This window comes from Mizuhopecten yessoensis, unplaced genomic scaffold, assembly GCF_002113885.1.
Source record: "Mizuhopecten yessoensis strain PY_sf001 unplaced genomic scaffold, ASM211388v2 scaffold11045, whole genome shotgun sequence".
In the NCBI taxonomy this organism is placed as follows: domain Eukaryota; kingdom Metazoa; phylum Mollusca; class Bivalvia; order Pectinida; family Pectinidae; genus Mizuhopecten; species Mizuhopecten yessoensis.
The window spans coordinates 1,029,723-1,054,363 of NW_018408851.1; the positions used below are offsets into that span (position 1 = coordinate 1,029,723).

At 35.3% G+C, this 24,641-nt stretch overlaps 3 protein-coding genes across 9 annotated transcripts in view; 2 read left to right on the plus strand and 1 right to left on the minus strand.

Moving 5' to 3' along the window:
• LOC110464989 (nucleoporin NUP188 homolog) overlaps nt 1-5,335 on the plus strand; it is a 40,736-nt gene extending 35,401 nt beyond the window's left edge. Inside the window, exons 45-52 of the mRNA XM_021520525.1 lie at nt 619-756; nt 1,213-1,287; nt 1,562-1,692; nt 2,339-2,417; nt 2,999-3,133; nt 3,848-3,921; nt 4,112-4,241; nt 4,676-5,335. Coding sequence (XP_021376200.1) covers nt 619-756; nt 1,213-1,287; nt 1,562-1,692; nt 2,339-2,417; nt 2,999-3,133; nt 3,848-3,921; nt 4,112-4,241; nt 4,676-4,882 — 969 coding nt within the window. The 3' untranslated portion in view covers nt 4,883-5,335. The remainder of the gene's footprint in view (nt 1-618; nt 757-1,212; nt 1,288-1,561; nt 1,693-2,338; nt 2,418-2,998; nt 3,134-3,847; nt 3,922-4,111; nt 4,242-4,675) is intronic.
• Nucleotides 5,336-8,564: 3,229 nt separating this feature from the next.
• LOC110464960 (selenoprotein F-like) lies at nt 8,565-16,119 on the minus strand. The gene is made up of 4 exons (XM_021520470.1): nt 16,037-16,119; nt 12,491-12,667; nt 10,800-10,863; nt 8,565-9,346 (listed from the first exon to the last, which is right to left on the minus strand). Exons 1-4 carry the CDS (start codon nt 16,079-16,081, stop codon nt 9,168-9,170), a joined length of 465 nt encoding a protein of 154 aa, XP_021376145.1. The 5' UTR covers nt 16,082-16,119; the 3' UTR covers nt 8,565-9,167.
• A 3,053-nt stretch (nt 16,120-19,172) lies between these two features.
• The window catches only part of LOC110464961, an 80,065-nt gene continuing 74,596 nt past the window's right edge, over nt 19,173-24,641 (plus strand). For 3 of the 7 annotated variants that reach the window (XM_021520477.1, XM_021520471.1, XM_021520475.1), the window contains exon 1: nt 19,174-19,635. In XM_021520477.1, coding sequence (XP_021376152.1) covers nt 19,433-19,635 — 203 coding nt within the window. In that variant the 5' untranslated portion in view covers nt 19,174-19,432. Of the gene's footprint in view, nt 19,636-24,641 lie in introns of all 7 variants that reach the window. The other 4 variants (XM_021520472.1, XM_021520474.1, XM_021520473.1 and 1 more) reach the window with 2 other exon arrangements.

Consider the following 24,641-nt stretch of genomic DNA (forward strand, 5'->3'; position numbering starts at 1 on the left):
TCGGGTCGATCAGAAATCCAATATGGCCGCCACGGCCGCCATTTTGAAAAACTATTTCAAACTTAAAGTCAAGTTCTGCTAGGCCGATTGAACTGAAACTTTGTAGGAATGATTGACTCATGGTCCTGACAAAGTGTTGTTATTTTTCGGGTCGATCAGAAATCCAATATGGCCACCACGGCTGCCATTTTGATAAACTATTTCAAACTTAAAGTAAAGTTCTACTTGGCCGATTGAACTGAAACTTTGTAGGAATGATCGACTCATGGTCCTGACAAAGTGTTGTTATTTTTCGGGTCAATCAGAAATACAATTTGGCTGCCATGGCCGCTATTTTGCTACTAAATTCTAATAGGCCGATCTCACTTAAAATTGGTCTAGGAATGATCAGCTCATGGTCCTGACAAAGTTAAGTTAACATTATACTATTTTTTACTCAAATTGGTACATATTTCAACAAACAAAAAAAATTACTGTAGACTCAGGTGACCGTTAAGGCCCATGGGCCTCTTGTTTAAAATCAATAGTGGTCGAAATTCCTGAAGAGTGTAACATGTTCCATTTGCTGTACTCTTGTGAAGATTTAAGTAAATTGAATGCTGTGTGCTCTATGTTCAGTGTTTGGAGCTGTCACGGATCACGTTGACCCCTGGAGCTCTGTATGAGGCGGAAAAGACATGTGACTTCATCCACAAACTGTCACACTTTGCACGGGAATGGAGGCTGCATTTGCCGGACTCGCTCATCAAACTGCAGGTAATAGTCTATCTCCTGCACGACCTTAATCATGTTGATATTTCTGTCCTTCTTCATTGAATCGGTATACAAGTAAATAGCTTACAGAAATATATGAAATATTATTGCTGGAGTTAGTGTGTGGCAACAGTTCCATAATTAAGTTTACTTGACCAAACAATCAATGCACCTTACTACCTTGCATAATTACGACAAACACTCAGATATTTTTTTCTGCCCTTTGCCTGAGATAATGAAGTTTAATATTAACAGAATTATGGTAGTTCTGTGCTGTTTAACTATCTGTAATATCTATTAGAGATGACACTTTTATAACTTCTCCTTTAAAACAGATTATAAATGAAAATGAATTACAGCAGATGTTCTAAATAAGTTGTCTTAACTAGAACTTAAAAACATTTAAGCTATGCTGAGTATTTACTGTAATAATATAATTCTTTCTTTTCTTATTGACAGACTAGCATGATTTACATGAGCCAATCGTTTATTGCATTCCTTATGCGACCCAGATATCTACAGCATATACTAGAGGTAAGATATCTACAGCATATACTAGATATACTACAGGTAAGATATCTACAGCATATACTACAGGTAGGTCATCATTGTAATAGTTATACAATAAATATCATAAATCATTAATAGGAGTTTGATCGGCTGAAGCCATTCTATTAAAAAGTCATTAGCCTTACTTTTGTTATGCAATATTGAGACCAATATTATGATATTGCACAATTTAAAGGAATATAATATACATGTATATATGTATTTTTATCTGTAGTTTGAGGTATTTTACCAATTTTAGCAACACAGTGGTCAGAAAGGTCAAACAAGAGAGCGGACATCTACCTCCCCTAAACAACCACGTCTCCAGGCTCAGTCCTCTATGGAGGATATTGATGCCCCATCATCTCAACTCCTACATACACAGCACAGGTAAGGGGCTCATGTAACAAAGATAACTAGGTCATACTCCATAGGTAACTAGAAATATAGGTCATAAAGTACAAATAACTAGTTCATACAGCAAGTATTATCATATCTAGGTCATATTTCACAGGTAATACTACACATGTGTGTACAGTCTCTATCAATAGGGAAAACATCTCGAAATAGAGTGACAAATAAAGTTAATTATCTTGTTACATCTTTGTACAAGTAAAGAATACAAACTGCTCACTCAGTCATAGCTTGACAAAAGGGACCAGTCCGTCTTGAAACGTTGCGACACATTTAACACATCCATTGTTTGTGTGTAAAGTAAAAATATTGATGCGTACAAATTTCCAAACTGGTGAATCTTATTTATTTAATATATATCTAGAACAGCTAAGGATACTAGATTCATGCAGCTAAGGTAAGCAGATTCACCACAGTCAAGGAATGTAGATTTACCACAGTTAAGGAATGTAGGTTTACCACAGTTCAGGAAAATATAATGACTAGCTAAGGATAGTTGATTACAGACTATAGTAACTTCAAATGTATACTGAATAATGCATGATGAGTCTTCTTATAATGGCTTATCTAATTAATATTCATTTTTAATATATATATATTTTTCTTTAACTTCCCTGAACAGGATGCTGACTATTCTTGGAATGAGTTTCTCATCTTTACGACAGTTCACTCCAGACCTGCTGGAGATTTTATATGAACAGGTATTGTTAACTTGTTTACATGTTGAGGTGAACAAAACTCTGGAAACTATTTATTAGTTTCAAGTTTACTTAATATCCAAACACCATGCTTTTCCAAGGTTTAGATTTCCTTATCATATCCTCAAAGTAAGAAAAGATTCTATAAGACATGGTTTTACATAGGTGAAACAGCATTGGTTGACAGTTCTTTGATTGGTTGATCAACATTTTTAAGGTGTTAAAAATATTGAGTGTCATTATGTAATGCAATGTCTAATTGCCAAGTGTGTGTTGCTTTTCACCACTGTCATTAAACTTCACTGAAACATTATCCATGCAAAGGCAAATAACCCTATTCATTTGAAGTTCAAAGGTCAAGCTCACTATGATTTGGAACTTCCTGACCACAACTCCTGTCAAAAGTGGGATGCAGGGGTATTGGCTAGCCAGAGTCATATAATTCTGGTTATTACAATTTTACCTCTGAACATTCACTGCTTGATGTTTTCAATATTAAAAAGGATAGCATTTAAATATGTATTTATTGGATCAATGTGTTTTATTGAATGGATATCCCATAATGTTATTCTTTTTGTTTGCAGAGTGTGGACTACAGCGAGTATGAGCCTTTCCTTGCTATGGGTTTCAGTGCTCCCTCTGTGGACCAGGACAGTACGCCCTCCTTTGGTACACTGACCACCTGTGTGCGCGATGTCTGTGTGAAATTCCTTACAAAGGTATGTGTCCTTATGCCTGGCAAATTAAGACGTAGCGCTACGACAGCAGCTCATTCAGTTATTACATTATCATCGCAAAATGTTTTACAAGTAAACACAAAGTATATACATGTACATATACCGGTATGTACTGCTGATCCGTAGCACACTCCTTGTATTTACCTTAATATAACAGCTGTTTTGGTTTCAATTGACAAAAAAGCTACAACAAAAGATCACATGCACATGTACCGGTATATATTGCCAAGAATTTATATTTGTTTGTTTGTTAAAATGTTGTGTAAGGGCATGCATATTTTGTTATGGAATGTTCATTACTCTGGAGTGGAAGTGTATATTTGGTGTGTCATGGATATAATTCATATTTAATGAATATGTTTTTTATATGCGAGCCTGTTATATAAGAGTTTTAATGCTACCTGGTACTTATGCTTTGCTGTTTGCTGTCAATCCATGTAAATACTGCAGGTGTTATTTTCTAATAGACAGCACAACAGTAATGATATCTCGCTGGAGTAACCATGTTGATTCGGTAAAATGTGGTATTAACAAACTAGTAAATGTGGTTATATTAATTTTGAATAATTTATAACTTTTCTGTAATGCTTTTAACTTGAGATGGTTGATTTTGATTTTTTCAATGGGTTTTGTGTGTTCAGTTAAATGTTCGATTGGCATGTTTGAGATAATGTAAATGTTGGACTTGATTTCCAGTTGGAGCCTAAGTCGGGCTCCTCCCCTCAGAGATCAACATCTCCAGTCAACAACATCAATCAGGTCATCTCCAAGTGAGTAGGCACCACAGTGTAGTACATCATAATTTAGCTTTATTTCTCTCACCTCGTAAAATTGACACTGACATTGCGAATGGTATAATATGGTAGTTTTTCAAGATTATGTACAAACTAACTGAGAAAGAAGTATGGTTTACTAAAAGTACTGTAATTATTTATGACTGCAAATATTTCTTTCTTGCAGAAGTCTAGTGCTCTATGTTATGGAGAACGCCCTGTACATTATCATGTCCCAGGCTACACGATATCTACGTGACCCACACCTCGTCTCTACAGACAAACAGCTGCTGAAACGAGAACTAGGCACTGAAATGGTAAATTCTCGTCAGTTAAAAGTGGTTTTGAATATACCCGATATATTATATATATAAAATAACTCCAAAAAACTCCTTGTGAAGAAAATACTGGAGTGATTTAATTATTCACCTTTGGACACAAAGTTGAGAAACAATATGTTTTGTGATATGGACTTAGAGGCTTTCAGCCTGCGTCCATTATTTTTCAATTAAATTCAATTAAATACGTCTCAGTTGTATCAGAAGATTCATAATTAAAATTTGTATTGTCAATATTTATAACTATCAAAATTTTAAAAAACATCTAAAATTAGGAATTTAGATATGAAATTTAATTTTAATAGGACAGAAAGCTTATAAATTGATCCCGACCTTGATCTTCATTGCCTGATATTAATATTAGTTGAGTATACAAAATATGCGTCTGTTTAAATAAAATCTTTTCTTTACAGAATTACTTTCTGAAGGAACTGGAGCGTTATCTGAGGAAAGGAACACCAGTGTCCCCCAATACCAGTTCCACAACTCTAAGCCCAAGGACAGCACATTCAGGGGGACCTCTCTTGGGACGTTCCATCTCACAGACATCATTTGCAATCAGTCAAGAGACAGAATTCTTCCGATTTGTGCGCGAGTATGTAACACAAGTGCTAAAATAATTTAACAGTTGTGATCCATGTTTTCTGATCCACTGCTCTGGGAAAACTATGTAATTTGTGTTCGTCAGAATGAAAGATGTTTCCCAAACTTAACACAGATCATCTCCTGCATTACTGATTGTCCAGAAGACAAAGATTCTAAAACTTGTCTTAATATTATAAACAATACAATACAATATTAAGATTCAGAGGCTGGAACATTTCTACCTTTATTGTGGTTTCTTTGGCTCGGACAAGAATGTGGGTCTCAGCATTAGTGCTCTGTTATAATATTTGTAATTGAATCGATTATGGCTCAAATGGTTTGAAGTGAGAGCTGTCTGTAATGTTAGTATGCAAGAGAATGAGTGTACATCCTTATGTACAGTGAAACCTCACTAATCTGGAATATAAAATCTTTCAAATTTCCTGGTCACTGATTGGACCATTACCGTACCCCTCTGCTTAGCCAGTTTTTAGCTCACCTGGTCCAAAGGACCATGGTGAGCTTATGCCATACCGCAGCGTCTGTCGTCCGTCAACTTTTCCTTTAAAACGCTACTAGTCATGAACGACTGAGCACAGTTTGACCAAATTTGGTCAGAAGCTCTCTTGGGGGTAGGGGAACAAATTTTGTATAAATGGTGGGTCTGACCCCCCTGGGGGCTGAGGGGTGGGGCCCAATAGGGGAAATACAGCAAATTCTTTAAAATCCTTCTTATTCTGTAGGAATGAAAGGATTTGGTCCATATTTGGTCTGAAGCATTCTTGGGTGAAGGGGAACCAATTTTGTATAAACCATGGGTGTGGCCCCCCAGGGGCCTTAGGGGCGGGGCCAAATAGGGGAAACATAGCCAATTATTCTTTAAAATCCTTCTTCGTCTGTAAGAATAAAAGGATTTGGTCCATAATTGGTGTGGAGCATCCTTGGATAAAGGGGAACCAATTTTGTATAAACCGTGGGTCTGGCCCCCCTGGGGGCTGAGGGGTGGGGCCCAATAGGGGAAATATAGCATATTCTTTAAAATCCTTCTTATTCTGTAGGAATGAAAGGATTTGTTCCATATTTGGTCAGAAGCATCCTTGGGTGAAGGGGAACCAATTTTGTATAAACTGTGGGTGTGGCCCCCCAGGGGCCTGAGGGGTGGGGCCCAATAGGGGAAACATAGCCAATTATTCTTTAAAATCCTTCTTCGTCTGTAAGAAAAAAAGGATTTGGTCCATAATTGGTGTGAAGCATCCTTGGATAAAGGGGAACCAATTTTGTATAAACCGTGGGTCTGAGGGGTGGGGCCCAATAGGGGAAATATAGCATATTCTTCAAAATCCTTCTTATTCTGTAGGAATGAAAGGATTTGGTCCATATTTGGTCTGAAGCATTTTTGGGTAAAGGGAAACCAATTTTGTATAAACTGTCGGTCTGGCCCCCCTGGGGGCTGAGGGGCGTGGGCCCAATAGGGGAAATATAGCAAATTCATTAAAATCCTTCTTCTTCTGTAGGAATGAAAGGATTTGTTCCATATTTGTTCTGAAGCATCCTTGGGTGAAGGTGAACCAATTTTGTATAAACCGTGGATCTGGCCCCCCAGGGGCCTGAGAGGCGGGGCCCAATAGGGGAAACATAGCAAATTATTCTTTAAAATTCTTCGTCTGTAGGAATGAAAGGATTTGGTCCATATTTGGTGTGGAGCATCCTTGGGTAAAGGAGAACCAATTTTGTATAAACTGTGGGTGGGACCTGAGGGGCGGGGCCCAATAGGGGAAATATAGGTAAACCTTTATAATCCTTCTTCTACCATAGGGATTAAGGGATATTATCCTAATTTAGTCTGGAGCATCCTTAGGCAAAAGGGGACTCAATTTTGTATAATTGGTGGGTATGACCCCCCCTTGGTTGCATACAGGTTGGGGTTTGTTTGAAGTTTGTTCTCACTATAACTCAAGTACTGGATGGATCTTTCTGAAATTTCATATGTACTTACAGCACCTACTTCATACCAATTATTTTAAACACATCAGGTGAGCGATACAGGCCCTCTGGGCCTCTTGTTGTTACATTCACATGAAGTACAAGAAATGTGTCAAATTGTACCTCTAAATAGAACAAACAGGAATCCCATTGTGATGTAACTAAGATGTCTAGTGACAGCATGGATTTCTGAATCAATCAATTTGATAAATTTTGAAACTTGTTTAATATATGTAGTATTCAGTTTGCACTTTGCGATTGTTAGGTATGCAACGTCACAGTAGATAATACCAGCCTTACTAGGTATGTAGCATATGCCCTTTATGAGAGGGGGAGGCAGACATTTGTGGACTTTTTATACAGGGAATATGATTTATCTGCCCTTAAAAGACAATCTTTACCTTCATATTTAGTGACAAATATCCTTCTTTTGGCAGTATTCACCTTATAAAATGCATAATGGTATAATGTCAGATCAGACAGATTTTAATACTCTGGTGTCAGATTAGGTAGGTTTCACTAAAGTAGATGTCTGTATGTATTAGAGATGCAAGGGTGTGAAAATGAATGTGTAAATCTTTGCAAGTTTTTATGAATGATGTGTTTGTTGTTTGTAAGATTGTACAAAAGTGCTGCCACTTGTCAGTACACAGTACATTAAACTTTTATGAAATGTTGTAGTTTGTAAAAAAAAATGTGATTGGATTCAATCCATATCTTTCATAGTGTTCTACAATATAATACTGTATAGAATCAGATGCGAGCTGTTTTTACCTATCTCTATAGATCCTACACTGGTACATATATAGCATATTTGATTTTAACGAGATAGGTAGAAGTGTTTGGTACATGCATCATTGTTTGAAGAACACTATCATACTGTCATTGATTGAAAATTAGTCTTACTAAAAGAGAATTTCTCATGTGCTGATAGAGCAAGTGATTACTTGCTTGGCAACGACATTATCAAGTGAAGCCTTTCCTCATCAGTGTCACAGTGAACTATTCATATCATAGCTCTGTTGTAATAAAATGAAGATGCATATTATTTTCTTCCTGATTTTTCCTTCATTTTCCTACCGAATGTTTAATGTGTACAGTGCCAATTGCAATATCACCTTTCAGATAACTGGTTGGGTCATCATCCATGCATGCAGGCAACTTAATGTAGGTTGTCATGATCAAAATGCTGCAATCACAGGAATACTTCACAATTGGTGTGTAGTTCAGAAAGAAACACTATTGAGTATTCAGATACCTACATATAGGTGAAAAGATATTGTCATTGTAAAGTATTTAACTCATTCACCCCTGAAATTTCATAATGAACTATTCCAACCTTTGAATTGGAAGAGTGCAAATGTGTCTTCAGGGGTGAATGAGTTAAATACCTATAAATAGAACCAAAGATAATGTGACTATTAAGCATTCAAATACCAGCAAATTGAGGTATTTCACTATCAAACATTAGAATACTTGCAACTAGTACTGAAACACTGCTACTGCTACTGTGGAGTATCCAAGTACCCGCAATAGAAATTCTGTCGTCGTCATTGAGTATACATTCCAATACCTACAATAAGGACTAAGATACTGCTACGATCATATTTTTAAATACCTAAAAATAGGACCAACGATACTGGTATATCCAATATTAAAATATATGCAAATAAGATTTAGATGCAGCAATTGATTAACAGTTCATTGGGTGAAAAAAGACAAAGGAAATTTGTATTATGAAATATTGGATTTATTTTCATAAAATATGATTTTGACAGTTGTGACTTTGCATGCACTCTCATACACTCTTTATCATAAGTTAGTTATGTATTAAAGCAAATGTCCAATGAAGGCAATTCCATCTTTCATTTTATAAATAAAAGCATTCAGATTATGATTGAGAAAATCCATAAGACTGCAGTATTTAACCAAAGAATATGAAGGTTTAGGAAGACATGAACACTTTGAATATTCAGATTATTTTATGAAATCTGTCTTATAAAACCAAATGTTTTTGTTGTCCTTTTAACATATCTGTTTCTCTACCCATCAGTTAAATTAATCAAGTTGAACCTTCACAGAAAATAATTTACAAGATATTATAGTCATGCCCCAAAAGTTTTGAACCACAGGTTCATAAGGCATCCAGTCTGTCATACCTATAAGGCTTTGCTGTCAGACCTTCATAGAGAGCCTATGGTTCAGCATCAGTTTCACACACAATTCAGGCCATCATGAGTCGCTGAATTCTACCAGGTTTTCGGTTGTACAGTGCATTAGAATATATTGATGAAACTGATTGTAAACTTTAGAGACCTGAATAAGGGGGCCAGCCCTTTATTTCCTGAGCCTCTCCTTAAAGAAGGCTTCCACAGAGTCGGTGTTCCATTTGTCAATTCCAAGAGTCTCGACCACATCACGTTTTTCGTTCAACAGCTTGATGATAGGGTCCGCGCCGCGGACGTACCTCACATTCAAACCAGGAAACTGTTTAACTCGGTCACTCTTGACAAATGCTGAAAATGAAACATGTTAGATTAATATTTAGTCATACATTCTCCTTAAAATTCAATCTAGATCTTGAATAATGGGATTTAAATAATTTTATACAGCATAATAATTTATTTTTCGGACTAACATCATTACATGGCATTTCTTGTGTACAATAGCGAATTTTTCAAGGACAAAAATACCATTTTACCTGTATCTTGTCTGTTTATGACTTACATTTAATACACAAAATAACCTACAAAATTCTTTTTTTCAAGTACAAAGTCTAAGATCACTTTTGACAGGTAGTATATGATGAAGCTTCTACAATATAAATGCCCAGTAAATGAAGAATCCACATAAACTATCCTACCAGGATATAAATCTCCTTCCACATTTGGAACCATGTCAATATGCTACAAATGATTTTGAAAGATGCACAAGGAAGAGTCGATGAATACCCGAATAAGGTGAGAACACTACTATATCAATTGACAGAGTTGTTAACTATACATTAGGCTTCATACTTTAATAACGAAAGAAATTCAAGCAATATTTATTGAGTTTTAACAATCATATAGTAAAAATCATAAGAATATATATATATGACTTTCAATGCATATTTCACATTGATAACATTTAACACTTTGATTTCAATGTTAAACCGACTATATCGATTCCAGAATTTGTAATCGATAATCTAAATTTAAAAGGGCAAACCTACAATTTTCGATTATAATCGATCATCGACCCATCACTAGTCAATATGTTGCGAATTATTTAAAAATATGGAAGAGACAATGAAGAGACAGAAGTTCACCAATAGATATTTTATATGAGTTTATATGGGAAGGAATAGATCTGCTGTATACTACCACTGCATGTCATGTAATTTGCACACCTATGTAATTTGGGCAGGTACTTTTCAGGCTGAAAATCTGAAAAAAGCTCCTACTCGAATAATTTAGGCACCAAATATATCTGGAAAAAAAACGATGTTCCGAAAATCGAAAGACAAACCGCTTGATATTTTTTGAGATATTTCTTAGGATTTTTGTAATTTGTTTATTATCAGGTAGTTCATATTTCGTGTTTACAGGTTCAATGATATTAAAAACCAAGAAGAAACTGTAAAATGTGAATTTGGTGTTTTTGTTTTCATTGAAATAATTTCTGATCACACATGACACACATGTGTGCATGTCTGCATACATCAATTCATTTTGGCTATATTTTGCATGAAACATTTACTTGTACTTTCTTTGGCATCTACCGTTTAGTGGACACTGAAGAAACAAAAAATGATCTGTTGCCCCATCACAACACTTAATATTTTTCTTTTTTCTCCGACCTGCTTGCCCTCCTCTTTTCTGTGTGATGTGTAAGGTTACTAAGGTAGCATTTAAACACATTTCCAAAAGGAATTTACTGAATCATTAACCATTAACGCTAATAATTTACTAAATCATTAACGCTTACCCTGAACCTGTGGAAACCTTCCCAATTTTCAGCTGCACACATGAAGTTCAGCAAATGGAAAGGTCTGGAAAAGAAAACAAATTTGTTTTATAACTTAAAAAGCCAATAAAACATTATTCATTTTGAATTGGTAATGTAGGATATTTACATCTTTTAAGGATCCCCATGCCACTGCCAAAAACAGTAACTACACATTGGAAACCATACATGTACCTTGCTTGACTATTATATATAAAAAAAAAAAAATGAAATACATAAAATATAATAAACAACAGTGTTCTGAATGTTAACATTTCCAGGATTCAACCCCCTGGAATTCAGATTGTTATGATATCATATCTAGTTATAGCCAAACTAAACAGGGGAGGTTACTATATGAAAATACACAGTGCAGTGGGATAGGGATCCTTTAGATAGCGGTTTTGTTGTGAAGTGTAACAGGTCCAGTACACTCTGCCGATTGAGCTATATACATGTGTAGCTGTAAAGACCTATAATAGCTCTATTGACCTATCTGAAATAGGTCTTTTGAGCTATTTTCAAGTGATTTTCTTTTTTAAGGAAAACGGAACAAAGTCGCATTTAAAAGAAGATTGTATTATTAGGTTGATAACAAAAGACATTAAATATAAGTATTCTTTTTAAAAAATAATGATGTAAAGAAATCGGAAATTTTACACTTATGAAAAATGAAAATAAAAAATCTTAAATGTATGCTTTTTGTAGTCAACATTTCCATTAACCCTAATGTTTTATGCGACTTTGCTTTCATTTAGTGAAATTGGAAATCTGAGAAAATATAGCTCAATACAGCTATAATTTATAGGTGTATATAGCTATATAGGTCTTTATAGCTATATAGTTCAATCGGCAGAGTGTACTGGACCTGTGTAACACGAGCAATTTACAGACGACACTTTTCCTGATCATATTTCCTGTGTATTTCATCACCAGAATTTAAGGAGCCTGGCCCTGAAACCAGTCTTACACATTTTGACAGATAGATGTCTGGTGTGGGGCCAGAGCGCACTCCTATATGAAAACATGGAATTCTCCGACACCATTTGGTGTCCGAGAGTTTTGAAGTGCTGACAACAAAAATCGACTATGGCACAACACATATATCGATAAATGGATAATCTTTTTATCCAAATCCGCTCTTATTATCACCAACAGCTGTTAAATTCCGTCAGTAGAGCCCTCGGTTTACAATCGTTCAAAATTTTCCACCTGAGCGGACGCCATTTTTGTAGGCCAGATCAGTGACTAATTAACAAGCCGTACCGATACAGACATTAAACGGAATATCGTTATTGTTTTTCGAAAATTTTCGAATCACCTCTTTTTGTTGTTTAGTCACTACCCTGCCCTACAAAAAAGGTGTCCGCTCAGGTGGGAAATTTTGAACAATTGTAAACCGAGGACTCTTCTGACGGAATTTAGCAGTATTAGGTGATAATAAGAGCGGATTTGGATCAACAATCCATTTATCAGTATGTGTTGGGTCATAGTCGATTTTTGTTGTCAACACTTCGAAACTCTCCCGACATCAAACTGTGCCGGAGAATTCCGCATTTTCATATAGGAGTGCTCTCTGGCCCCACACCAGACATCTATCTGTCAAAATGTCTAAGTCTCGTGTCAGGGCCAGAGGAAGCTCAGGCTAAGATTTTAAGTAGAGTTAAATTTACCTTTAAATCACTTCCTGAATCACTATCTTCATCACAACAGGCTAGACATGACTCCTCTAGCGGATTCAGGTTAAATTCACCTAGTTCTCTACACATACTGCACATCAGACCCGTGTTAAAACCAAGCTCGTTACATTTCTCCAAAGTCAAGCTACATTTCCCTCGATCGAAGTATAACTGAAAAATAAAGATAAAGAATTGTTATCTTCTTCGTAAAAAAGTTGCAAAAACCTTTTGAGTCACTTCATATATAATTGTAAATACCTCTTTATAATTTTAAGGAGTTCCTTGTTACATTCACCAAATTAAGTATACAAGACAGTTTCATATGGTGTTTCAGTTTGTTATACTCAGTATACAAACAATAATCAATAAATGGCTCATCTCATAAATGATATGTGCTAAACACAAATCTGGGCATTATTTATCTGATTTAAAAAAAAAAAATATTCTAGATATGCAACCATGTAATGAACGTTTTGATAAGAGGCTAATTGTTGGTCAAATAAAAGGGCCTGGTATATATATGCGGAACCACCAGTTTGTGACTCTTTTTAGATGTAACATTTTCTGGTATAAATGCAGGCCTTGCATTAAAAAACGAAAGCGGTCGAGATAAGGACTAGAATCCTAGACATTTCGGTACCCTGAATTACTAACATAGCAAGTACATGTACGAATTATGCTTAAACTTTCATGGGCTTCAACTTATTTGACTAAAGAAATTTGTTAAATGGTCATGAAGAAAGACTTAAGAGTTGTGTAGTTTTTCCCAAAGTGTCTTCAAATCAACCGGTGTCAGGTCGTTTGGTAGCAAGACGAAAGTCATTTCGGGATATTTCATATTTTTTAAGTTTAAACAATCGATTGGATAAAAGTTATTACAACTTATCGTAGCCTTCTCCCGTCATACATTTACCATTACATAATTTTAATAAAACATGAATAAATATATATCATATTCACAGACACAAATACACATAAAAAATATTCAAAATATATTGTTGAATTTATGAATTGATTCACATGTCTAAAATTTATTCTACGTGTTTCACGTTTTTACTTTCTTCATCTTCATCTGTTAGACTTCCTCCGTCGATACCGACGATTACGGAAGTAGGGTCATTGTGCTGATGTGCGTTAATTATGTACAGTGATTATTTTTTGACTTTTTTGTTATTTGCTATAGGATAAAAACAGGTTAAAAGCATTGAGTGAGTGTTAGTTGTGTTGTAGCTTTTGTATATGTTCGATTATGTTGTATGTGGTGCATGTCCTGAATTCTGCTAGTGTATTTGATTGAATTATTGTTGTGGGAAGGAGGTTCCATTGCATTATGGTGTATGGAAAGAATGAGTGTCTGTATGTGTCTTTGGATGTGTAGATATGTCTGTAACTACGGTCGTGTCCTTGACGTGTTCTGGTGTTTGCCGAGATGAGATTGTTAGTGTGTATTGCTACTTGTTGGTTTATTATTTTGTAGAGGAGAATAATGCGTGTTCTTGTTCTGCATGTGTGTAGTGTTGGCCATTGCAAGTTATGTATCATGTCTGTGACTGAGCTTGTGTTATGGTATTTGTTTAGGACATATCGTGCTGCTCTTCGTTGTACTTTTTCTAATTGGTTTATGTTATTTGTATAATGTGGGTCCCAAACTGAAGAGCAGTATTCAAGTTTTGGTCTTACAATGGCCTTGTATGCATGTTCTTTTATGTGTGTTGAATTTATTTTTAGGTTGCGTTTCAGAAAACCTAGTGATTTATTTGCATTTGATGTGATGTTGTTAATGTGTTTGTCCCAATTGAAGTTGTTTTGAAGTGTGATGCCTAGATATTTGTTTGAAGTTATTGGTGTTTAATTTGTGTGCGTTTTGGTGATATAGTGAGTATGGTGCATATCTGGATGGAATTTCATGAGCCAGTCCTCTAACCATTTACTAGCTGCAACTAAATCTGCTTGTAGTTTTGACGTGTAGTCTTTGTTGTTGATTGTTTTGTAAAGTATGCTGTCGTCTGCGAAAAATCTTAGTGTACTGTGTGATATGTATTTGGGGAAGTCGTTGATGTATATGAGGAAGAGGACTGGTCCCAAACAGGTTCCTTGAGGCACTCCAGATGTTACTGGGATTTTGTCGGAGTGTTCTCCCTCAAGTACTACTGTTTGAGTGCGTTGTGATAGGAAGTCTGTTATCCATGTTAATGTGGTTCCGGTGATGCCGTAATAATTTAGCTTGTACTGTAGGTGTTTGTGTGGGACTTTGTCGAAGGCTTTGGCAAAATCCATTATGATAATGTCTGTTTGTTTGTTGTTGTTGTGGTTCTGTGCAAGGTCTTGTATGAATGTAATGAGTTGTGTTTCGCAAGATCTTGATGTGCGTAAGCCATGTTGTAGGTCCTGCAGTATTTTGTTGTCTTCTAAGTGTTTCATGGTTGCGCTTGTGATGATGTGTTCTAGGAGTTTGCATGCAATACATGTGAGTGATATTGGTCTGTAGTTTGTTGGGTTGTATTCGTCTCCTCATGAAATGTAATTTCAAAATAGCAAAAATAAAATGCTTAGGCATTGTTAGAATCAATGTTAACTCATTTGTCTCTTAATGTCAATAATGGAGAACAGAGTGAATTGAAAACATATTATTACAATATCAATAGGCCTATCGGGTAAATGTTGGGAGGTATCCCCTCGAGCACTAGCAATCTGTTAACACTATAATGATTCTAAGCACGGGTACGTCGTGACACAGGAATTCAGGTCGTTTAGGGACCCGGTCGTTTCGGTACTTCTGATGAAAGTCATTTCGGTACTTATGGAAAACACATTTTGGTACCAAGTTATAGTCAACATCACCATTATTTCAATAATAACACATAACAATAACAATAGGTATTTCTATCCAAAATGGGACGCCGTCAAACTGAATACACATATCAGCCAAGGACATGAGTTTTTTGATAAATTTGATAGTGGAACCCTCATTTTTATGACAAGTTGGTGAATTCCCTCAACGTTGAGTTTCTTCTAAAGAGCTACTCCGCTGCTCTTGACAGTTAAAAGCAAATGTTAAATAAACAATCATCGCGTATGTTGAAAGCAAACGTTAAATAAACAACCAACAATAAATAACCAATGAGAAATATTATATTAACTAATAAAGGAAGTACCGAAACAATAATCAAAATTGTTGAAGTACCGAAACAACTTAAATACATGTACCGAAACGACTGTACCCCATGATACAGGTCATTTACAGGATTTTTTATGAAACGGGAGCGAAATGTAATTTATAAATGACAAATTTATATGTCCCGAAACGACTTGATTAAGTCCCAAAACATCTTGTGTCATGTCCCGAAACGACTAGCATTCGATCAACCACAAACTGACACGTGTAAAACATGAGGTCAATATCGTCAGCTGTTTTCTTCATTTTGAGCCATTCAAATGATTAAATGTCAAACAACATATTTCAATATTGCGCGCATTTCAAGGAGTTTATATGTGCAGATGTAAATATAGCAGTGTAATTGTATTTAGACGAAAACTCACCAAAAGAACGAAGACCAAAGACAGCAGACATAAGGGGTCCGCCATCTTTGGAATTTATGTTACTTCCGCTAAGGAACGACAACTCTGTTATTAAAGAATAACAATAAATAGAGTTTGATTAATAATTGTTTCTTTTAGTAAAAGATAATGATATTAATTATGTCTTTGTAGAGGAAGATGAAAATATTGTATTCTTACACAGCATTATACTAGACTTGTATTACTTCTTATATCTCTATATAATCAATCCTCGCAAAGCGAAAGTAGATTTAAAAGCGGAACTGGTATTGTATCCGGCCGGAATCAAAGGAAGGGTGGGGGTATGTCTAACTGATATGAATATGAGTCTGACTAGAATAAAATGGATGCAGGTTTTCGCTCTCTAAAAATTCCACATATTGTATTGAAAAAGGACACAACACTTGACTTGTGAAAATAGTCATTATGCGGCCAGAGCTGTTCTATTTAACACTATATTCTATCGTAGCCGACGCTCTGCCTTGAACTTTCTTCCACTTCAGTGCTGATTAAAAGTCAGCTCATCAAACATATAGCTCCGATATCTTTGTCTTATTCGACAAGCTATTCTTGTCATCGTTCTAATATATTTCACAGAATTTTACTTTCCATATTTATTTCTGTGTTAAATATGATTTCAATGTTATATTATAAGTATAAACCAAACTGACGCACTCTCTCCAGTGGTATATCAAAGCATAATTTTAAAATCGGTTGAATTTTAAGAAGTGTCCATCCTACATACACGTTCAAGTTAAATAATCTGGTTCTCTTGTAAACAAAACATATTTTCTTTATATTCTGAAACTTGAATTGTTGCATGCTTCGGTGGGCTTTAATGAAAACACAGTTTTGTTGTTTGGTGTTCAACATGCAATTTAAATCGCTGGCAATAATATCAAATCTTAAGAGGAATTTTGAATTGTTTTTGAAAATTGCACCCTCCTGTTCTCTTTGAAACATTGAACAAACCCAGATCCCTCTATCACAATGTTCATGAATATTCAAATGAGCCAGGTTAAATGTGAAGAGGTCGGCCGTTTTGATAGATATTCTATCACCTGATCCAATGGATGCATAGCACTGATTACCGAGGATGGAGGTATTTTAGTGATCTATAACATATGTCTGAGGTTGTTGTATCATTTGTGTCCGTTTTCAAATTATGCAAGATACATTTACATTTATGCCAGGACAAAGAGGATGTTCTTTATTTCTTTTATTTACGAATTAGTGATTATTTTATATATTCTTCACGACTTGTTAGGTTTGCATGTATGTATGTGTGCTGAAAGCAGGGTATATTGGTGTATTTGCCTCCTGGTGATAGCGCGGATCTAAGGTCGACTTTACAGTGCTATCTCACTGAAATACTATGCCGAGGGCACCAATCACAGCATTGCCCCCGATCACATTATACTAACAAACCAGTAGTTGGCATTTCTCTAATGGTTGAACGTTGTGCAGGGAATAACAACTACCATGTTTAAGGACTTCGGTATACATGCCCCGCCCTGGGGACAGGACCCTGGTTTGCCTTCCTCATCTGGGCGAACATTCAACATTAACCAGCCAAACTGAGGTATTGCCAAGCAAGGCCAGTCAACTTAACTGCTCAGAAATATTTATTTGCTCAAGACCAATATATTTGGGCCCTTGTCGAAATTTGTTCTGGCCTAACTTGCTCCAATCTCCCTACAGCGGATTTATTTCAGTCGCTTTTTGGGTCCCCGCAGAGGGCTAAAACGCAAATCCCTTATTTTGCAGGGGCTCCAACATCATTGTCAGTTCTTAAACGATAATTCAGTGGGTAACAGCAGGTATATATAAAAAAAAAAATTTTTTTTATATATTCTTCACTGACGAGTTCAAAGCCCATGAGAAAACTTTAACATTCAAACCAAGGCTAGTGACTGTTTATTACTCTTTTTTTTTTTTAAATTACAAAGCCAACGAGTTTACGTGCATAGATAAGTATATGCTTCCCGCTAGAAATCCTACCAGAACTCAGTGTCTTGTATTTATTTTGCAGTACTCCTGAATATATACAGGAGACGGGTATGCAGAGGTTCCCAAACGAGTGATGATTGGATTATCACGTTAATCTAACTCGAGTTAGTTAATTTTCAAATTGTATAAATAATGACGCAAACGTCAGATAAAACATAATACACGTCTCAAAGCATGTTATTGACGTCACAATTAGATTTACCAATGAAGAGGTCCATTAAGGTTTAACCAGTCATTAGTGAGGAAACCTATAGCTGTTGTAAGAGAAACCACAGGGACATGAGCATTTGTTACAACTATATTTGGACCTAAACTAAGGTGTTCAGAGTAATTTTACACGTTTAAGGGGTTTATCGGTTGTTTGGGATGGTATTTTTACTATTTCTCTGAACACCTTAGCTTAGCCTTTAGGTCCAATTTTTTTATATAGTTAACAAATTCTGTTCNACTGGGTATATAATTAATAGAATCTTTCACCCCCTTGGGGGTGAGATAGGAGAATCTCAACCCGAGGGGAAGATTCTTAAGTTGCCAAACACGGGGCTTTGCCGAGTGTTTGGCAACTTAAGAATCTTTTCCCGAGGGTGGAGATTCCCTTATCTCACCCACAAGGGGGTGAATGATTCTTTTTCTCTTACCCTGTTCTCCCATTGTGTATCATATACACAATGTAACGATAACGTTACATGCTAAATTCAGGGTTGACGTGACGTTGGCGGTTGTTGACGTGACGTCATTGTATTGTTGAAGCGACGTCATCCCTTGTTATGAATAGGTGAATCCCCCCGTCTCAACCCTAGGGTGAGACAAGGAAATCTCACACCGGTAAAAATGCGGATACACTTGTCCAGGGTAAGAGAAAAGGAAATCTCACACCGGTAAACGTGCGGATACACCTGTCCAGGGTAAGAGAAATGTATTTTTCTGACCCATCAAGTTGTAAGACTAAAAAATGTAGTCTAGGTAACCTCTGTATTTGGCATTGAAGCTCCTCATTATACTATCGTATGAGTAATAGAATAGAAGAAAGATAGTATAATGAGGAGGTGTATTTTTTCAGATTGGTCCAGTGGTTAACTAGGCCTAATGTCACGTGTACGATATCCAAGAGTGGGTTTTATACTGAGCGCGCGTTTTACTCGCTGCGAAACCTCGTTCACTCTCGCGTGATCATAAATCTGTGGTTACAAGAAAACAATATGGAGGTCGCCACCGGGGGAAGTGGAAAGTTCAATATGTTTACCAACTGCAAATAAACAGCGTCATGGCCTGAAATCACAACAAAAGACTCGATCATGGCGACTTAGATCACAGATCGTATCCCTGACTTCAACATTAACTATCGAGTCGGGATTTACACGATAAAACATGAAAATGACGTGCAACTGGTGCAAAGAGGACTATTTTTCATTGTTGATCTCGACCGATAAAAAATCACATGGCGCACTGGAAATGCTTGTAGATGATCTCCATGCGGATAAGGAAGCGACCATTGGAACGTTTTTAAGTCATTCTGGTGCCGAGGATTTTCTTTGGGGTCTTGTACGGCTCCTAGGATGTGACAATCCAAGGTAAGCTGGACAACGATTTTGACAGGTGCCCGTTTTTGTTATAATTTACATGTGCTTGGTAGTCTACCATTGAAACACTCTTTTTAGTTTGACATGCAATTGCATTTGACGTATTTCTTGCTTAAAATTTTACATCATTAAGCCGATCTATCATTTTCAGAAGTTTCTGTAAGACATATAGTACAGTTTTTATTGTTGACTGCAGAACGTATCATACCTACAAGCCTACACCAATATTTCTAGTCACGTCATTGTGTCTAAAAGGTTAGGTATACTGTATAAGTCTTATATATATGTATGAGTAGTTTTGTTATTGTCTTCTACTATCTATAGATCTAATATCATGTTCATATCAACTTTTATCATCAACTTCATTGTTTTCTATGTAATAACCAGTAGAACACAACTTCTTTGGCCTTTAATGTGGCTAACCCAGTAACTCCTTGGTCAGATTTTTTTTAAACAGTTAACAAGTTTTATTTAGTCTAGCTCCAGATGCTTGGAGGCTGGTAAGATATTAGAATGACCCCGCTATATCTTACCCTGATGGCATCCAAAACAGGTCTAGCTTATGTTATAACCGCCAGGTTTATTAATGACATTTACACAGAAATCCATAAATCCAGAGCGACTCAGTTTAAAACATATTCTTGGCATATATACATTCTTATGCAGTTTTAATTTTCTGTGGACTTATTAATAATAAGAACTCTTGTTATATTTTGTCATCATTAAAATTATAGCCTCTATCTACTTTGGAAATACTCTATTACTTTTTAGTTAATGCAGTGCATCATATCTAAAAAGTGTATATATATATTAATATTATTTTGGGGCATATGATATACCATGTATCAAGATATATTGCTTTTTTTCTATTTACAGTAACATTAGTCTCACATTAAAGTGTACTTGTGAAATCTGTGAATGTTGAACACATTTCCATTGTACTAGCCGAATAGGTACTTTTCTGACAGTTAACTTTCTTTAACTATGAACTTTTAGCATATATATATATAAATATGTATGTATGCATTAACATATATTTTATCAAAATACATTATCAAAGATGTCAGTGTGTTTGTGCATATTAAATTATACCTTGATTGTGGTGTAATAATATTCCATTCTGTTTTACATTTGCACAATGCCATAATTGTGTATCGCCACGAAATATTGTGATATGCATCAACACTTTGTTGTTACTGCTTTATGAGGCAGTAGACTTATATGTATCTGATATTTTGACATCTTTTGGAAATAATGTTAGAAGTAAAAATGCTGTTTGTGGTACAAGTTAGAGATTGAAGACAGTGTTCTTTTAAATATATGTTGACCTGTCTTTAAATTTCTTAAGTGTTTCCAATCTCTCATATATTCAGTATCTAAAGACATTTACACATCCTTTTTTTACCATAAAATAAAGATTTGAAAAACCATGTAATACTGTATTCCAATAATTATACCAAATTTTGTTTAAACAAGTGTCCCAATAACTTTCCTATGTAGTAATAGTTGATAGGGAGCTTTTCTATTATTCTCACTAATAAAGTATGCACAATGTTAGTACATGAACTGGGGCGATCCTTAAGATGTTGTTTGTTTTTAATGTTAGCAGTTTCCGGACTGACTCTCTGAAAAAGGCACTGACTCAAACTTTATTTTGAAACTTTCGGTATTTATTTTTACTGAAAAATCATTGAGGCTTAAAGTTTTTAAAAAACATGAGATTTCTAAAGATAAAAAAAAAAGAATTCCCATCCTACCTTCCCACTGAAAGAAATGTGAGTAGGGAAATGAAAACCTATTTTTTTTAATGATGGCCTGGGTATTGTATAGATGGTGCCCTTACTCCTTTTCAGACAAAAATGGGGACTTTCGCATAGTTTGAAAAAGATTATTGAAAATTAATGGGGTCTTTAGGAATTTCTGTGCATAAAAAACATATGGGAATTCCATCAAAACAAATCCTAATACATACATGTACATGTATTATATATCTCTGGTAGCCTGAATAATATTCAAGATATACAATGTTATTCAATTGAGTAAAAGTTGGCTATATATACAATAACAATTTCCTTTTGCATCTTGAAGTGTATATATAGTAAGTAATAAGTATTTCAGAGAGCTAAGGGGGTGTTAACATTGTTGGGGAGCACAAAAAGAGACACTATGTTCCTGTACATAGTGAAAAGAGAAAGTGGAAGAGAAATCAGTGACCTATGAGGGGGTATAAGCCAAGTACACTTTGTAATAGAAGGAAAACAGAATGATTTCATGCACTGCAGGATTAATTGATCTGGAATTGAATATTTTATTGACACTGGAGAAGTGGGATTGTTTGATCTGTGTGTTTGTATGGATTAAAATACTAACAGATAGTCATTTCAGACCAACTCGATGTGCTTTAAACATGTTGTTCACTTTAGTACAGTCAGATTGGATGTATTCAGCTGTAAATGTTCCAGAATTTTGGCAGTCAGTTTTAGAAGAAAAACAATTATTTTAATAGAATCTGAAAATGTTTCATTTTGATTGAACTGCAGAGGGTTTAAGGAGTGGAAATTTATATTTGATTTTTGATCTAATCGTTCAGATTTTTATAAATAATTTTAAGTTTTTAGTCATATATATGGAGACTACATTTTCTCCCATCCTTCACAGGCGTGTCTCCCCTTTTAGCCGGGAAAGATCAGCTTGTCACCCCCTAGGGGGAGATAACCTCGTGCCATTTAGCATGGGTTCAATTGTGACGTCATTAAAATGCGTCATCGGTAATTGTGATGTCATCAAAAGTGAATGACGATATGCATAAACCACATGTGTTTTTGTTGGCAGACTACTGTTGAGGTAGTTGTGACTGAAAAAAAAGGATGGGAGAAAAATTATCATCCCCTACCTTGGGGGTGTGACAGAGAAATCTCCAACTTGAGGGTGCTTTTTTTGGTTGTCTAACCCTTGGCAGAGTCTCGGGTTAGACAACCAAAAAACATCACCCTCAAGTTGGAGATTTCTCTGTCACACCCTCAAGGTAGGGGAAGATTCTATTAATCTATGTGAAGAAATAAAAATAACACCTACTTGTGTGGTATGATGAGATTGCCTTACAATTCTTTATAGGGTTATTTATGATAGATCAAGGAAGGGCTTCACTGCTACTGATGGAACTGATAATTACTGACTGAAGTTTAGTTATCAGACTATAATGTAATAACGTGTATACAGTACAATATTACTGCAAAACAATGTGTAGAACATTTATTACACATTCCTATACAGTAATGTCTACTCTGGTAAAATGGTAACGTCTCTGATTTAATTTGAGATAAACTAAATACACAAGGTATTTAATTCTCCTATCAGGGAGAGTTGCTCACTGTGTCGCCAAATACATTTTTTCAAATTTTATTTATTCAAACCAATAATTTGATCTCCGAGATTTGAAGAATCCTTTAAAAACATTGCCTTTGATGATCTAAAAACAGACTTGTCATTTTAGTAACATGTTATTTTGATATTCTGATGTTCTAGGGTATGATAATAAGGAGAATTTCTTCTATATGAAATTTGATCTTGAATTGTAGACTATTAATATCAACTGTTCTGTCTTAACTTTCCAAACAGTATGGTACAATCCTTCAAATGTAAAGGACCTGTGGTAACCTGGAGGAAAACTTGAGATATATTAATTCACAAGTATCAAGTTTCTCTCTATATATCTTACTGTCATGCATGTGTAATATAGGCCATGATTCATGCTCGCTATAGAGAAGCTGAACATTTAAGATTTATTACGAGGGCACGATCTTGTCTTCTTGCACATGCATAAATGTTTTTTGAAATATAATCAATTTCAAACATTTCCTGAATTTCATCAATTATTAAGAGCCAGCTCGTGCCTACAAAGAAAAGTTTTGAAAGAGAAATTGAAAAAAAAAATATACCACAACACTTTCTCTTTGAAAATATTTGTATTGGTTTGTTGGATGGGCTTTGCTCTGGTTCATATGATCAATAACTGCTGATTTAATGGCTGTCTGTGTTATAAAAGCAGTACCACACATCTGTATCTAACGTCCGTATAAGTCTGTGCAATATATGAGTGCTATCAAAGCAAGTCCAGATGAGGACGTGTGGTCTTACATTCCAACACACCTACATCTGGTTTTAAATACATATATACAGAAAAAATAATATTCATGATTATCCGGTATTAATGCTCGTTGTTCCAAATACTTGACCGAACCTGAAGACAATGATGTTGAGGATGTAATAATAATGTCACAAAACTGATAATGTTGTTATAACATGTTATAGCAAACCATTCGTGTTCCAGTCCTGCTACCAAAAATGAGTTCTTAAATTGCTACTAGTAACATAAAATACAAATTTCTTGTACATGGTATTGCCTTATTTAAATTGCCTTATTGGTACCTAGCTTTCCTATTATATTTTTTGGAAACTGGCTGTGTAAGCACTAAAGATTCACTAGGTATTTAATAATTAGTGTTACATAACTATTGTCTCTTATCAAGCATGCTACGTACCATTACACGTTTTCTTGAATATTTTATTGTAGTGATTTGCTTTGAATAACTTATACATGAGGATCTGGATCTACAAATAGAAACGTTACGATTGGTTAGTTTTAGCAGTATATTTATCTAAATTATTCAATAATGCTACACAGTTATAAAATAGTTATACTATTTTACAAAGATCATGGAAAACAGTCTTAGAGCTTAGATAAATTCCTCTTCCAAAAATATCTCGGTAAAGAATATATAATTTTACTTCCATTGTAAATAATATCTAACCAACCTTGAGTGGTAGCGATTAACTCACCCCTCTTTCTGTCAGTAGGAGTTAATAATTAAAATACACATTCCTTGCACCACTACACATGTACAAGTTTGTATGCCCAATGTACATTTCATACCAAATTAACACACATTGTAATTTGTTAACATACAATTCAAATTGTAATCAAAATTGAGATCAAA